The 17,281-nt window shown below is 26.8% G+C and overlaps 1 protein-coding gene across 2 annotated transcripts; it reads right to left on the bottom strand.

Moving 5' to 3' along the window:
• Positions 1-2,714: 2,714 nt before the first annotated feature.
• Positions 2,715-7,346, bottom strand: LOC125824337 (non-symbiotic hemoglobin 1). 2 transcript variants are annotated; one of them, XM_049503700.1, is made up of 5 exons: positions 7,114-7,268; positions 6,690-6,804; positions 6,224-6,340; positions 5,536-5,619; positions 2,715-2,960 (listed from the first exon to the last, which is right to left on the bottom strand). In XM_049503700.1, exons 1-5 carry the CDS (start codon positions 7,209-7,211, stop codon positions 2,916-2,918), a joined length of 459 nt encoding a protein of 152 aa, XP_049359657.1. In that variant the 5' UTR covers positions 7,212-7,268; the 3' UTR covers positions 2,715-2,915. The 2 variants fall into 2 exon arrangements, with proteins under 2 accessions (XP_049359657.1, XP_049359656.1); XM_049503699.1 differs by lacking the exon at positions 2,715-2,960 and having other exon boundaries at positions 5,237-5,619; positions 7,114-7,346.
• Between the last annotated feature and the right edge of the window lie 9,935 nt (positions 7,347-17,281).

The following is a 17,281-nucleotide window of genomic DNA, read 5'->3' as shown; positions in this document are numbered from 1 at the left end:
TGAAATACCCTTCAAAATCCGGATTGGACATTTCCTTATTTGAACAGCCCAACTTCCAATGGGGGTGTCTCACACATACGAACTCGGATTTGCGCAATCTTGGCGGCATTGGAAAGATCGTTCCAAAAACTTTTCAACCATATCTGGAAATACATCTAACTCAACCTGAGCTAGGAGTTATGGTCATTTGAAGTTGACCAAAAACTCACTTTAACTTACTTAAAATTTTCCAGATTTCCTTATACTTTCCAAAAATAACTATTTCCAGATTTTAAACTTCCTTCTAGTTCATTCTAGTTGCGAGATGTTACAGTAAGATTATGAAATTCATTAGTAATAATTTTCTAAGGCTTGTTTTAAACTGCAAGTCCCAATCAAACAATTAAAACGGAAAAGTAGCTTCGAAAACTACACATATATCTTGCCATTTGGACATGGAAATTAGCGATCGGGAGATCAATTCATTTAGTCGATTAAAAAGGATGATAAATTTACTTTTCTTTGAATTGTTTGAGTGACTTAGAAATGGCTAAAAGTTGCAGCAATACAATTGAACAACAGGCTTTACTGGAAAAAAAAACCCTATTTATGAATAGAAAAACCCAGCTAAAAATTATGAAAAATCGAGAAGAGACAACGAGAGTTAAATAAATCAGAGCAGGGAAGACTTGAGCTTGTTCTTCAAAGAGAGAGAATTAAAATGAAATATCCGAATTACCCCTTTTAGCAGTGAACTTTCTGTTAATTCTTTTTGGATCTGTTAGTTGAAGGATTAAAATAACTCACTTTATATAATTGAAGGTTAATAGTGCTAAGTTAGATAACACAAGGACTAAAATAAGAATATATTCTTAACACAGGGACTAAAAATGTCGTTTCCTTAACAACAAATCTAAGATAACTCATTGAACACTTTTTCATTTATATATATACTAGTAAAAGATAGCCCGTGTTGTGCACGGGCCCAATAATATATGTGAAATATTTAAGATATATTTTTTTATCATAAAAAACTTCATAAGTTAGTTGGTCCAAATTTTTTAAACGTATTATCCAAAAACGTTTAAATGTAATATCCAAAAATAAATTTTGTATCATGTGTTTATAAATTATTCTCTCTAACATGTATTAAAACTGTATTATAAATATATTATAAGTGTATTAAAGTGTATAATAAATGTATTATCCATAAATAAAATGTATATCATATGCGTTTATAAGCTATTCTCTCTAACAAGTATTAAAATTGTATTATAAATGTATTATAAGTGTCTAGTGAAAAGAATATCTTATTGCTATCAGTGATAAACATTTTCTTAATAGAGGATATCTATGCAAGTTTTCCTTTATAATATGTGGATAATATTTATATTTGAATATAATGCTATTTTAAAAGTGAGCAAACAAACAAACTATAAGTTATTTTTTAAAAATTCGAAATATAATGTAAAATTAGTTTTGCATTTTCAAATAAAATCAATTACTTCCTCTGTCTTAATTTATGTGACACATTTTACTTTTTGAGAGTCAAACAATTAAGTTTGATCGAGAATTTGCGCATGACATCTTCAATTTTTTTAAATGAAATTTATATATTTATAAACTACATAAAAGTACTATAAGTTACAATAATCGATAATCGGAAAACTTTAAAAATGTATGAAAATTTATGATCAAAGATAGACTTATTTAAATTTTAAAATTCAAAATGAACCATATAAATTGGGCCGGAGGAAATAATAAATTTTACCGAAAAAAAGTTATACAGAGAGATGTTCTATATTAGAATTGTTTTGCTGAAGCTTAAAAGTGAAGGGAAAGAGTTGAGTGCGACCCATAATAAGTATCACTAGTAAGCACAATAAATGAGGTAACCAAAGGTTAATTATGTCAGAGAATTCCAAAAAAGTCATAAAAGTTGCAACAAGCTGAACATTAGAAGCTATAAAATAAAAGTAATGGACAAAAAAATCCTCAAGCTATTGTAGAAATTTCGGGAATCACACACGTTGATGGAGCTCATGCTTCGCACATGCCCAATCATTATTATTTGAAATTCGTAATATTTATTTGTGCTATTTCGTCGATAGAATTTCAAGAATTAACTATAATAAATTTAACATAAATAATAAAAATAAACATGATAAATATAAAATATAAATGAGCTCATAAAATATATTCATGACCCCATCTTATAAAGGATCTTAAGAAAGTAAGTTTACAATTGAAATATTAAATGAATTTCACTTTTTTTCATGGGATAAAGAAGACGTGTTGACGGTCTGCTACCTGCTATTCCCTCTTCTTATATAGTAATATATATATGCATGCTCAACCATGATATTAAAATTTCAGTCAATATTGAACGCATAAAAATAGACAGAAAATTAACCTTTAAAACTTATGTCAAATATAATTGTTTATAATTCAATGATCTATTGGGATTTGGGGTAATAAGTTAAAATTGTAGCATATCATATTTGACCAATATTGCTGCAAAAATGTCACCTAATTCAAAGATATAGTACACCTAATTAAAGGATTTATCTTAGGTGCATTAATAATTAAAAACAATTTTTTATAGAGAAGGTTATTACTTGCCTTATTTTTCAAATTAATTCCTTTGATACATGTCTAGAAGTTAAAATTCATACACAAAATTAATTCCTTTGATAATGAAAACAAAAATGCAAAAAATAAATAATCCATACATATATACAAAAGACATAGCACACAAATTAGATTACAAAACTTTGAAAGAAATACAAAATATTTTGAGCCAATAGTCAATCGGAAACAATCCTTCTACTTCATAAAAAATAGAAATAAGATATGCATACATCATATTCTCGATTTCAGACCCTATTTACGAGACTAATGTTATTGTTGTTGTTTTATTGGATTTTGAAGCTTAGCTACTTCATCTCAGTCTTGATAGCACTAACCAATTGATCATAGGCCTCTCCCTATGCATTCTTCATCTCAACACTCCACATTTCTGGACTTGCTTCTTTTATTGTCTCCAACAAGGCATATTTAGATACAATTTTTGTAGTACATAATATTATTTTGCGGGGATTATGTGAAATATAACATATTTTTTGTTATATTGCTTCTTATTTTGTATTTATTTTAACTATGCCTACTAATTTTGTACTTTGGTCATCAAATTGTATTCAACCTCGGTAGTGGATACAAAGTTAGTAGTTCATAATAGTATCTTTCTAGCTAATTATCTGGAATAATACATAATTTTTGTTTGTATTTCTTTTTTATTTGCATTCATTCTAACGATATGCCATAAAAAGTTTGTATTTCTGTACTCACAATGTATCTCAATATCTCTCAATTTAAATCTCAGTTTAAAAGTTTTTAAAATATTCTCTCCCGTGATTTTCTCCTTGATGCTATTAACTAATTGTATTCTTTAAAATAAAATAAATGAAAAAATACATAATTAGCTCTATAACAAAAGAAATATTGACATTTTTAATAAATATTGAAAATGTGGCTAAAGGGCCTATTAAATGTTAAAATATTGACATTTTGAAAAATTTTCCTTTTTAAATTGCTTAAAAAAGAAAAGTGAGTCATCTAAATTAGGACACAGAAAGTAACAAATTTCAAAATATTATGTCAAACTTGTTGAAAATTCGAAACCTAATTTCAACCAAAAATGCTCAAAATGAGATTTTTTTTTTTTTTTGGTTTCTCACCCGATGTCTGATATCTATATTAGAGTTCGACTATTTTGAATTTGCATCGTGTAAGACTCTGAGGGACACATTCTCTACTAAAGATTTTTACATATCCAAGGTTCAAACATGTAACATCTGCAATTAAGAAAGGAACAATCATATCTCCTTAATTAAACCCTTTGGATTCTACTGACCTGCTCCAACTCATCACTGTCCTTGGATTATTTTACAAAATTGTAGCATAGCATATTTGACCAATATTGCTGAAGCACAAAAAGTCACCTAATAGATAGATATAGTACACCTAATACATGCTGAAGCACAAAAAGTCACCTAATACATAGATGTAGTACACCTAAGGCAAAAGTATTCATTACCCACTGAACTTAAAGTCTTTTATTCGTTGTACACTAAAATTATATTCTATTTTAATTACCCCCAAACTTATTTATTTCTCCATCGCGTATATTTTTATCGTCCACCTGATGTAGAAATTGACAACACACTCTATTAGGCGCGTGAGGAGGTGATTTTTTGCCACATCATAAAGCTACAACGGTAAAAAACGTAAAATCTCCATTTTTCTTTAATATTTAACATATTTTAAACGAAAAATAGGGCAAAATGTAAATGAAAAGTAAAGGAAACAAAGATTAACACTTACTTGGTAAGAATTTCAGACAAATTTAAAATTTAATCAACCAACTTCACGTCTAGAAAAACTAAATCCAGAAGGAGTTTCGCGAAATCAACCCTTATTCAAAAATAACTTTTAAACAATGAATTTTAAATTTAAGAAAAACTATCCAATGAATAAATGACATGTAGCATTTTATCTAATTATTTTAATTATTTTAAAATCTATTTTGCAGCACCCTATCCCCTCCCTTGCAACCCCGCATCCTCCCCTGCAACTCATCTTCTTCAAGATACTTTTACAGAAACAACCCCACTCCCCATTGATTTTTTTTAATCCAAAATTAATTTGTTTTATTCTCAACAATAAAAGTCTTGTGCTGGCATTTAATCTGAGTTCTCCAGTACTAAATATTAATTTCTTGAAGATTTTCGGGTTTAGTCCGAAAGTTTTAGTGAGAAGCTTAGTCCAAAAGTTTTGGGTGAGAAGGTGAGAAGGTTTGATATTTATTTTTTGTCATATTAATTTATCTAGGTGACTTATTTATCCAGGTGGAAATTCACATCACCACTTTTGTCAGTTGTCGCGCGCGTGTAATCACAATAGGAGTAGGTGGACAAAAAAGGTGTACATGATGGAGGAATAAACAAGTTCGAAGGTAATTAAAACGGAATATAATTTAGGTGTACACCGAATAAAAATCTTCAAGTTCAGGGGTAATGAATACTTTTGCCTTACACCTAATTAAAGGATTTATCTTAGGTGCATTAATAGTTAAAAACAATTTTTTTTATAGAGAAGGTTATTACTTGCCTTATTTTTCAAATTAATTCCTTTGATACATGCCTAGAAAAATAAAATTCATACACCAAATTAATTCCTTAGATAATGTATACAAAAATGCAAAAAATAAATAATCCATACATATATACAAAAGACATAGCACACAAATTAGATTACAAAACTTTGAAAGTAATACAAAATATTTTGAGCCGATAGTTAATCGGAATCAGTCCTTCTACTCCATAAAAAATAGAAATAAGATATGCATACATTATATTCTCGATTTCAGACCCCATTTACAAGACTAATGTTATTGTTGTCGTTATACAAGAGGATGTAAATTTATTTATTTTATTGTATTTTGAAGGTTAGCTACTTCATCTCAGTCTTGATAGCACTAACCAATTGATCATACGCCTCTCCCCATGCATTCTTCATCTCAACACTCCACATTTCTGGACTTGCTTCTTTTATTGTCTCCAACAAGGCATATTTTGTTACCTGTCAACCAAAATAATAGAATTTTAATTTCCAACATATGTATTTTTGTGACAACTTGCCAAATTGAATGACTATTTAATTTGTTTTATCTAGAGTTTTAAAGACTCTAAGTGAAGAGTCACACATTGATGGTTAAAGGGATGGGTGTGCTTTTTATACAGATCGAGCAATTTTCACTTTTGGCTAATTTTTAAGGACTAAATTAGGCTCAAGATTCATTTTTTTTAAAACATGATATCACAGCAGGACTCATCTTAATTCAATTTTTACACATGCTCCAAATATCCAGGACGTGAAGGGTGGGGGGTTGAGGAGTCTATCGAGGATCAAAGTGGTCTCTTTATATGACTTGGACAATCATCATCTCTTATGCTAGCTTTTCGGATTGAGTCAAATTCAAAATTCATTTCTCTGACACTATATCTTACACATATCATTTCCAATGCTAGTCAAGATGATACAATAATAACATATATACGCAGTATAATCTTATAAGTAGGATCTAGAACCTTTATTATAAAAATAATAAATTTGGTATGCCCAAAAGTATATTCAAATATACTAAGAAGGTTTATAATATTATTATTATTAATATTATATATACCTCAAAATGCTCATCAACCACACCATACTTGAAATGTGTAGCACCTATTTTTTTTAGAGTGGAATCCCTCACCACAACCTTTCCAGCTTTTCTAAGTTGAACTGCTGCTTCACAAGTCTGCCAAAAAAACAAATTAATTATGAAGAAAAATAAATATTGTCACTATAGATCAAAGGTATATATCATTAAGCTGTAATAATTTTATTATAACCTTAGATTAAAAATATATAATAACGCATCAAAATGTATTTCAATCTTGTGATCTAGAAGCATGTCATATGGGATGCAGAAAAAGATGGGTCACATTTTATGATTTTAAACTTGTCTCTTAAGATATTTGAATTGTAAGCTTATTAAACATAGCAAAATGCACTCTTTTATTATTTTTGAAATAAAACAAAAAAATAAGATACTTAAATTGAGACGAAGGAACAGAGTAAAATAGTAGTAATGGCATGGTAGTTACCATGACAAGGACAGATTTAGCATGAACTTTGAGCTTAGGATTTTGATCCAATGGCACATTTGAATCTTTGAGGAATGAGAACAACTTTTTTGCCGATGGTGCTATTTCAAATATCCTGAAAATCATCAATAAATTCATCTAATTATATTATTCAGCAAATATCCAAAAGAATAAGTCATAATATATACTTTTTTGTTTTAATTTATTTATCTATATTTGAATTGTACGGAGTTTTAAGAAATTATTTTAATCTTATAGTCTTTTTGTTAACATTATGTAGATTGAACAGATCAAAATATCCTTTAATCTTATTATCCTAAGCGTACGTATCACGGAGATAACTGACATTTATTTTAAAATGAATTAAAAAAAAAATAAGATAAACAAATTAAAACAAGAACATAAATAGTTATAGTGTGCCTACTTGAGAAAGAATTTGAGACCCCATTCACCAGCATCTTTCTTCATAGACCCCCATGACTTGACTACCAAAGCTTCTTGTTCTTCACTAAAGCTACTCATAATTGATGATCAAACTTTACAATAAAAATATATAAGGGAACTCAACTTAATTTGTTACTTATGGAAGTTAACATTTATGTGTATGTGTATATATACTACTAGCTATAGTAGTTTAAGGGCTAAACCTTTCATGTTGATGAAAAGCCATTTCTTGTGGTACAAACAATAATTGAATTAAAGTTTGAACAAGTTGAAAAAAAATAATCAAAATTTTGTAAGCCACTAGTTGTTTTACTATGTGAATGAAAACCATGGGCTATTCCTCTACCTATGGAAACTAGAACATGGTTTCTTTTTGTTGCTTTTGTGAGCAATGATGTAAATAATTCTTCTTTAAATTAAATGAAAAGTACTCCTTCCCTCTCAATATAAATAAAAAAACAAATTTTAGATATTTACGTGGTTAAAATTTATTTTGAATTATAAAAAAATAACTTTTTTTTAAACAAACTAAAAAGAGTACCAAATTAAATAGATTGAGACAAAAGTATTAGTACTTACTTCATCTGCTCCAATTTATATGATCGTGAATTCAGACATGCAACATTTAATATTTTTAAAAATAATTTATATAATTAAAAATATATAAAAGTATTATAAATTACGTTAATTAATAATTTAAATTATGTAAAAGGTGTATAAATAAATTTGTGCTATAAAAGTCTCTTTATTTAACTCTATAAAATTGAAAAAGATGTGATATAAATTAGGATAAATGAAGTAGTTAACAAAGAAGAAAGCATTTAATGGAAAGCAACGGTGAAGAAAGTATAGAGTTCAATTTTTATTTTTAGCAACAATGACGTACCTGATTACCTCAATTAACATTTCATCATGTATTCATTTTTTGTCTATCAAAATGTAAATAAATGAAAAAATGTGATGGCAACTTAGCATTTTGAGTATTTTTTAAAATAAATAATTATTGATTTTAGTGATAATTTTTATTTGTAGTACTATTTATAGTTATACATAGTTTTTTTTTTTTTCTGTTTCTTTTAATTGTCAGGTATACTAAAAATAGTTGTCCCAAACATATTGTCAATTAAAACAACCAAGAAACAATTAGTCATTTTTTTCCAATTCTACCCTTAATAATTAACAATTGTTTTCATAATGATTGATATTTGATAATATGGTTATATTATTCGCACCTCTTATTAAATTTTCTTAAGCGTTGTGCATGGTCTTATTATGACAATTTAAAGTGTACAGAGGGAGTAATATCAAATTTGCACTATGTATTAAAAGTAAATCATGCATGCAATATAGATATATTATAAATATATTATGTTTGTTTGACAAGAATGACACAATATATTACAATTGTATTAAAATGTGTGATAAATATATTATTCATCAATAAAATTTGTATTATATGTGTTCTATAAATTATTTTTTATAATATGCATTAAAATTATATATAAATATATTATAAGTATAAATGATAATTATCTTCATAATATACAATATTTATGTTAAAGTTTTCATCCAGTTCACCTATAAACACCACGAATTCGTCAGATCTATGATCTTTTGGTACATATTTGATTGGATAATTTTTTTGAAGGTCTCTATTTGTTCTCACTTGTGTATAAATATACGATGAGATTTCATAAATATAGCTATAATTTCATTTGCTATGGATATTACCATTTGTATAATTCATTTGTCAATATACAAACAAGGTAAGTATATACAAACTCTGTATTTATATATTTAGGAATTTTTAGAACTTATACAAATCAAATGTATCAACATGATAATTATATACAAGATAGGGGTAAGTATAAATAAATTTTGGATCTATACAATTAGGAAAATTCTGAATTTATACAATTAGGAACCGGATTATACAAATTCTGAATTTATACAATTAGAAATATGAATTATACAAATTCTAGACATTGGCCACATAATTATGAATGTAAATTAGTGGTGAATGGTAATTTAATTAAACTATAGTTATGCTAACTAATTAACTAGTATATGTTTGTTTATCCATGTAATTTTTCCTAAATATATAGTGTGTAAGAATTGTATAATATGTGTATCATTAGCGTATATACATTATACACTTATTATATATTGATTATATATTTATTATACATAAAATATATAGTAATGATACAGTACTTTTTTTTTACATATGTTATAGGAATACATATTCTATACAACAATACTCATTTTTTTATTATATATGCTGAAATTATATATTGCCTAATGACTAATTTTTTAACAAGAAACATTAATGATACCAATACAGTATATATATACTGATTTAGTATCAGTTAAGCAAAATTATCAGCCTTAATGATACCAATACAATATATGATACTGATTTATATCAGTTAAGCGAAAATTATCAACCTTAATAAAGAGGGTATGAGTTGTAATTATTTATGAGAGAATTGAGTATTTCTTGAATTACTACAGATACATGTATCTGATATGATTCACATGACTCTGGAATACATACAAATTTCACTCGCCTCCTCTCCAATCTCAGTCGTCTTTCTCCCTATTTTTATGTATAGGTAGCAAATATACATGTAGCTAAGTGAATTTTCTTTAATATATGATAGAAAATTCTAAATTAGTGGTAAGATAGATAATATTTTAAAAGCATAAGCAATAATAGTGAAATATGTTTAATTATGTAATTTTTCCTAAAATAATCATATATACAAAAAATAGTGGGTCATGCCAAAAGTGACCCAGTCCAAAAAATGACATCAAAGTAAAAGAAAACAAATAACTCAGAAGACTCATGAGTGTGTTGTTCATTCCTTAGAAGGTCCAATTTGGAGGTCTACCGACAATGACTTAAATGTTTACTAATCAAGATTTTATTATTGAAAGATACAAAAATTCTCTTAAGAGAGGATAATCAAAATCTCATAAAATAACTTCAGATCAATATCTATTTATAATTTTATTGTTTTCGTCAAAGTTTCACTATTTACTTATATTTTGCTTGATATTTGTAATGTATGAAAATTTATTGTTCTAGAAAATTATGTTTATATATCTTAACCAATGTCTTCCTTCAGAAAAGTATCTTCATATATCATCGATTTAAAAAAATGTAAAACCAAATCATTCAATTTTTTAATTTATACCCAAATCATGAACACCCTTATTTATAATTGATACCATACATATATCTTCTCAAAACTGCGTAGGTAACCTGGAAGGTGGAAACTTACTTATGACTTATTTGAGTCCTCTTGCAACAAGTTAGGTATCACATATAATTTACTTATTGATAAAGTGATCCTATGATTGATAAATATAGATTATATTATTTAATTTTGCTTTCCAAACTTACATGTAGCTCAAGTTTAAACCATGTTGTTTCCTTATATTTGTTGTTATATAGCTTTTAGTATTTATATGATTTTTGGATTATAATATTTGTCTATTCTAATACTATCAACGACCTTAGTGGTTGCTTAATTCTAGAAATAAATTATATCCTTTGATGAGTAGTGTGCTCATTAATTCATGAGTAGCTCAAGGTTGAAATTAGTAAAGTTGTTTTTTTGGGGCTATCAAAATATTGAGGCCCAAAACTTTCTATAGTGAATTTAATCATTTTATTTTCATTTAAAATAATATTTAAGATTGTTAAATAAAAAAAGGTTTAAGATTTGTGTAAGGAAAAAAAGATTTATTTTTTACCAAGAATACTTTCGAACATTGAATTAATTAACTCAAATCTTCATATTAATAAATGAAGTTTTTATAGTAACATCCAAAGCAATGTATTGTAAGCACGTGACTAACATCTTATTAACTAGAAAAATTCGTAGTTTTATATTATAATATGATGTTAATTAAATATTTTATGTCATTTAAGAATACTACATTAAAAACAAAAAGTATGTAAAAATGATAATAATAACGGTAAACTATTATTTGTTTGTGTGTATTTATAAATATTAAAGATTTCTTATTAAAATTTTGTTTTATGCAGCAAATCTTATTTTTTCTAATCATACAACTTCGTTATCTTGAACAATCTCGACTCATTGGCACTTGACTTCTTGAATTGTCATGCACATATGGTATACAAGACAATGCAGTAAATGAAAACTGAAAAGTTTATGATTGTCGAAAAAATATATCAAAATTTAAGGATGAAACATTTATCTGAAATTCTTCACACACAGTTAAGTTAAAAGAATTCAATAGGGTTCTATAACAATTACATTACATATGAAGATTATTCGTCTAATATTTAATAATAGAGACATCATTTTTAGAGCCTATACTTTTTTCTTTAATTTTATTTATTTATAGTCTATATAATATTTTATGTGATTTTAAAAGGATTTGATACTCATATATATAAGACTAGCCATCGGATCCCGTGGTAGCACGGGCCCAATATGTATCATTTTTTGTTTCAATTTATGTGACAAAGACAAAATTATTTAAATTTTTTATTATTGTTAACTATGGTAAAAAATTTTTATGTCTTTTAACATTCTAAATTGCTAATTATTGTTGTATGATTTGTAATATCTTTTGCGCAATTTTGAAATAATAAAGGTTATTTCTTCTTTCTCAATTTATGTGGTACTAATAAAATTTTGAGATTCTATCAATTTTTTTGTCTTTAAAATATTCTATTGTTAATTACTGTAAATTATTGTACTTTCTAAGTAATTTTCAAATAATATATATTATTTCATTTGTCCAATTTATGTGTCACCGATAAAATTTGAAGAGTTAATCAGATCTTTTACATATTTTTATATCTTTTGAATATTTAAGTAAATAATTATTGTGATTTATAATATTTTATACAATTATTTAGAAAAAATTAAACAACAAACAAAACGAATTCATCATAGGAAAATTACTAAAGCATCCTTGAATACATCAATAATGGGTCCCACTTTTTTGTTTAAAAAAATATGCATATTGGGAGGATATTTTTGTCCAAAGTGGAAATAGAATAAGTATAAAGCATTAGAGTCTTTTAAAATTTTAAATTGTTAATTCTTATTGTATGATTTGTAATATTTTTATGTTATTTTCAAATAATAGAGGTCATTTCTTCTTTCTCAATTTATGTAGTACTAAAAAAAAATTGAGATTCAATCAGTTTTTTTTGTCTTTGAAATATTTCTAGCTGTTAATTACTGTAATTTATAGTACTTTCTAAGAAATTTTCAAATATATAATTTCATTTGTCCCAATTTATGTGTCACCGGTAAAATTTGAAGAGTCAATCAGATCTTTTATATATTTTTATATCTTTTAAATAGTTAAGTAATTAATTATCATGATTCATAATATTTTATACAATTATTTAGTATAGTAAAATAAATTTAAAAGAAACAAACACAACGAATTCATCATAGGAAATGACCAAAGCATCCTTCAATACATCAATAATGGGTCCGACTTTTTGTTTTTAAGAAATTGCACATTCGAAGGATATTTTTGTCCATAGTGGAAATATTGTGTAAAAAATGTGTATTTATTGTGATTTTGAATGTTTTGTGGGGTAATAGGACGCACGCAAAGTTTAGGTGTCTTTTTGAAAATCTGGGACAACTTCAAGTATCACTTAATGTTTTTTCTCAAAATCTAATTTACTTTCGTAAATAATGTTTTTTTCTCAAAATCTAATTTATTTTCGTAAACTATGTGTCATATCAAAATCAGATTAACAAATTCAAAAGGAATGAGTAATAAATAGCTCATACAATGACATATTTATTATTTAACTAAATAATAAATATGTAACTAAAAATCTTGTTAGCTTTTGGTTGAAAGCTAACAAGATAGTTACAATGTAACTAAATACTTTATATATATTTGCATTGTGGCTTATTATATATATAGATACACACAATTTCTAGTATCCTAAAACTAAATCTTCCTAAAATTTGATACAAAATCATAAGAGTCAAATTGAATTGCTGGCATTAAAATTGATACGACTAACATTGGCAGTAAGGATCAAAGAATATTAGTTGTTTGAGATGGTTCCATAAACTTTGAAGAATAATTTCACTTTTGAGGTCATTTTGTAGATAGTATTATTGTGGTTTTTAATTAACACATTTATGTTAGATTTTAAAATTATATATCTCTACATTGAACATGATAATGGTATACGAAATAAATAAAGGTGGGAGTGAACAATGTACTTATTTCAGTTTCAGGTTATAACAAACTATAGAAGTGAATTAGATCTTCTTTTTTATTCTATTTCTCAAAATGGTGGCATTAATACGACATATATGATATATCATACACATTTATTTGTCAGTCTCTTGATATTGTTAAGTGAAAAAAATAGTAGAATGAGAATCTAGTTTGTAAATAATATAACTTTAACGGAGTTTAAGCATACACTCACTATCTCAATAGACTCACCAAAAATATAAAGTGTACAATTTAATACAAATTATCACATTATAATTGAGTTCATAATTATGAATTACCATACAATTCAAACTAATTAAAAAATAAATAAAATGTAGTAAATAATTTAAGTCCATTTCCAACATTTTCTCCCGACAACATTTCAATCACAAATTAAAGCACTTTGAAAAATTTGTCCAAAAAGGACATCTTTCTATTTTTTACTATATATTAGAGCGAAGTGAGGGACGACGAATGGCAAGGTTGTAAGTATTCTCATTTTCAATGGTAATATAAAGTTGCTATAATAATGATGACCATGTGTACTTCCTTCAATGAAAAGAATAAAAAAGGTCAAACACATACACAACCCCTCAAATTTAACCTCATTTTTTATTTTGACACTCCAACTTAGTCTTGCTCCATTTTAATCCTTAAATTCCATTTTTTATGTACCATTTAAACATTTATACTATTTTTTATGATTTGTTTTTATTTATGTTCTTCAATAGCAATTTCTTATTTTTAAAAAATAGATGTGTGCCTGTCAATTTTCGTAAAAAAATTAAACATTCGCGAATGAACATAAAAATTTTCAAACAATAATATTATTTTTTGATATTTCTCTGTATTTTTGCATGAAAATAAATTGACGGAAGTTATTTGATTTTCTTTCTTAAACATTCAATTAAATTAAATAACACTACTTATTTATTTATTTCTTATCATCTAGGCCATCTAAATTTAACGCAAATACTCACTTTTAATTTTTAATATAAATCAATACGAATAAAAAAATCCATCTTCAAAAAGATTTGATTGACCTTGTTAATAACACTACTAAAAAAAAAGACTCTTGTTCATTGATAATAACACTACTAAACAATGTTAAAACTCGACTGACTTTGTTAGGTTGTCGGTGATTTTAAAGAAAGAAAACCAACACAATTTCGTCGGTTATTTTTCACACAAAAATACATAACACTCTTAAAAATAAATTATTATTTTTTAAAAAGAATTATTTTTTGTTAACTTTTAATTTTTTAACTAAAATTAATTGACACATGTCAATTTAAAATAAGAAGTTGCCATTGAAAAATATATATAAAAATAAAAAAATCATAAAAATAATATTTCGTGTTAAAATGGAACATAAAAAATAAAATTTAAGGATTAAAATGGAACAAGGCAAAGATAAAGTGTCAAAATGAAAAATGTGGACAAGTATATATGTGTTTGGCCAATAAAAAAACATCATAAGTAGTCATACTAATCTAAAATGGTGGGACCCATATTTTCAAGGGTAGTCAAGTAATTTCACTCAATTGTAAAAGTAAGTAAAATCTGTAATCTGGAAAAATTTAGAAAAATCTAAAGAGAGTGAAATCTGGAAAAATCTACCATCTCTCTCACAAGTATAATAGAAACACACTCTCTTCCAAATTTTCAAGGTTGGGTTCTTTTGACTTCTCTCAATCTACGAACTCTCTCTCAACATGGGTTTTGCAATCTCAGATAAGTTTTAACCACAAATTTTTCCCAACATTCATTTACTTCCTTTTTGTTGATTTTTTTGGTCTTTAATCTCTGCTTTGAAACTCTGATAGACTACTCTTTTAGTTCTCTTCATCTTCTCTTTAGGGTGTTTCAATTTTAGTTAGTTTTACTTTTAATTTTTGCTTAAATTTCATCACTGAAATTGTTGGTTTATGTCATTATTGTTCCGTGTAATCTCTCCAAGTTTAATTCTTTAAAAAGAATTAATTTGATGAGTATGTGTCCTTGTAATTATATTTAGCTCCACTCATATTAAACAAAAAACAGTTTGGGAGCTCAGATATTGGGGAAAATCAACTCTTAAAGAGTTCGAATTTTGTATTTATTGAATTTATTAAAATTTTGTAAGTTTATGTGGATGAAAGAAAGAGTATTCCGTTAGCTCGGGTAGTGGAAAAATTCATTTTGTTAAGAGTATAATGCTATGACTCTTGCTTTTTAAAAATTGTAGGTTGATATGCTAGAGCATATAAAATCTTCCTTCTCTACTCTAAATAAGTTAGAAATGTCAAACATTATAGGTATGTGAACTACTATATTGAAAGAATTATAAGAACTCTTTGATAGAGATAAAAGAATAAGTATAAATGAGAACTGGAAGCAAACAACAGAGAGACAAATAAAATAATTTAAACCAACAAACATTGGAATGACAATAGGAGAAATTACATGATCAGCGATAAGAAAAGAAATCTTATAGTTTTCTCGGAGTTAGCTTTCTATATGAGCTACTCAAAGATCTCGTACATCAATATCTTTGTCGTCCTTGCCCATTTATTCCACTTGAAATCCTAAAAAGGTCCTATGAGCATTTGGAGACTCTTCAATTGTTTGGTCCACCAGTAAGGTAAGGGATAAATTCCTCTTTAGAAACCATGCCTTAACTAAAATTCTCAAATTTCTATATTATCGTGTTAACTAAAAGAAAATTTATATTGCAACACTTTAGGAGCGCAAGAAGTGAACATTAATCAAACTCGGTAGAAAGAAAAACAGAATAAAATAGAAGAGAAGAACCTAATCACCTTATCTTTTCTTAACTTGTAATATGTATATAGCTGCAGAAGAACATCAATAAGTAAATTACAGAAAAACTACAAAATTTAACATTGAAAGAGTGAATAAGAAAAAGGGAAACTCACCCAGCCCAAAGCTGGATGACACCTCGAAGGAGAATGAGAGTTGTAGAGAAAGATAATATAGTGAAGGAAATTGAGAATTGTAGAGTTAAATCTAATCCATTAAAGTAATAGTTAGATCCAAAGTGATGCATGTATTTTACTGAAGTAGAAAGGCAGGACATGTATCTACCTACCAATGAGATAGGTCCAACTCTATAATACAATTGATACTACTATCAACTGAATTGTTAACACCTTGTGTTTACTTATTAATAATAGAAATTTACATACTATAAAACAATAGGGAGGTACATTGTATATGTGCTTGGTCGTGTGTATGTAGTGTAGTGTATTTGGGAATTTTCGTTTGTCTCCACTCTTTTGAATTTGACGTGGGGATGTATTGAAGTTATATAAATCTAAAGAGATTCAAAGAAAGAATAAATATATATTTTGATTTTTAAAGGTGTATTATTTTCAAAAAAAAAATAAAAAAAATACATTGTGTGAGTATCTATCTATGCTCGAATCTGACTCTTGGAGGCATAACAAATGAAGCTATTGCCTCCTCAACTGAATGAAGTGGAATGCGAACAAGAAAACATTGTGGTTGTTTCAGCCGATAAAGAAAGAAAACCACATTTCTTGACCTTTCTGTTTGATACGGGTTTCTCTAACTAATAATAGATAAATAACTTCTCTTTTATGAAACTTTTTTTTGCACAATTTAGTGTCCAATGCAGCAAGCAATAGCAGGGGAATGAAGAAAAATTACCTGGCAATATAACTCTACTATAATATAATGCATCTCAATTAGCAAGAGGTGGTTAGCTTTGGATATCATAGCTATCAACTGGGATTTGGATAAATAATTCAATATGGGGAATGACTTTTTTATTTAGAATTAGAAGGGGGAATGAAGGACAATTATCTGGTAATACAATTACTGTTTTGAAGAACTGATATGAGCAACACTCAAAATGGTCTTATCCAATTGTGAGTTTG

The sequence above is a fragment of the Solanum verrucosum genome, unplaced genomic scaffold (assembly GCF_900185275.1).
Source record: "Solanum verrucosum unplaced genomic scaffold, falcon-dt-bn FXZP01000022.1, whole genome shotgun sequence".
Classification (NCBI taxonomy): Eukaryota; Viridiplantae; Streptophyta; class Magnoliopsida; order Solanales; family Solanaceae; genus Solanum; species Solanum verrucosum.
This window is presented reverse-complemented; position numbering and strand designations above follow the sequence as displayed.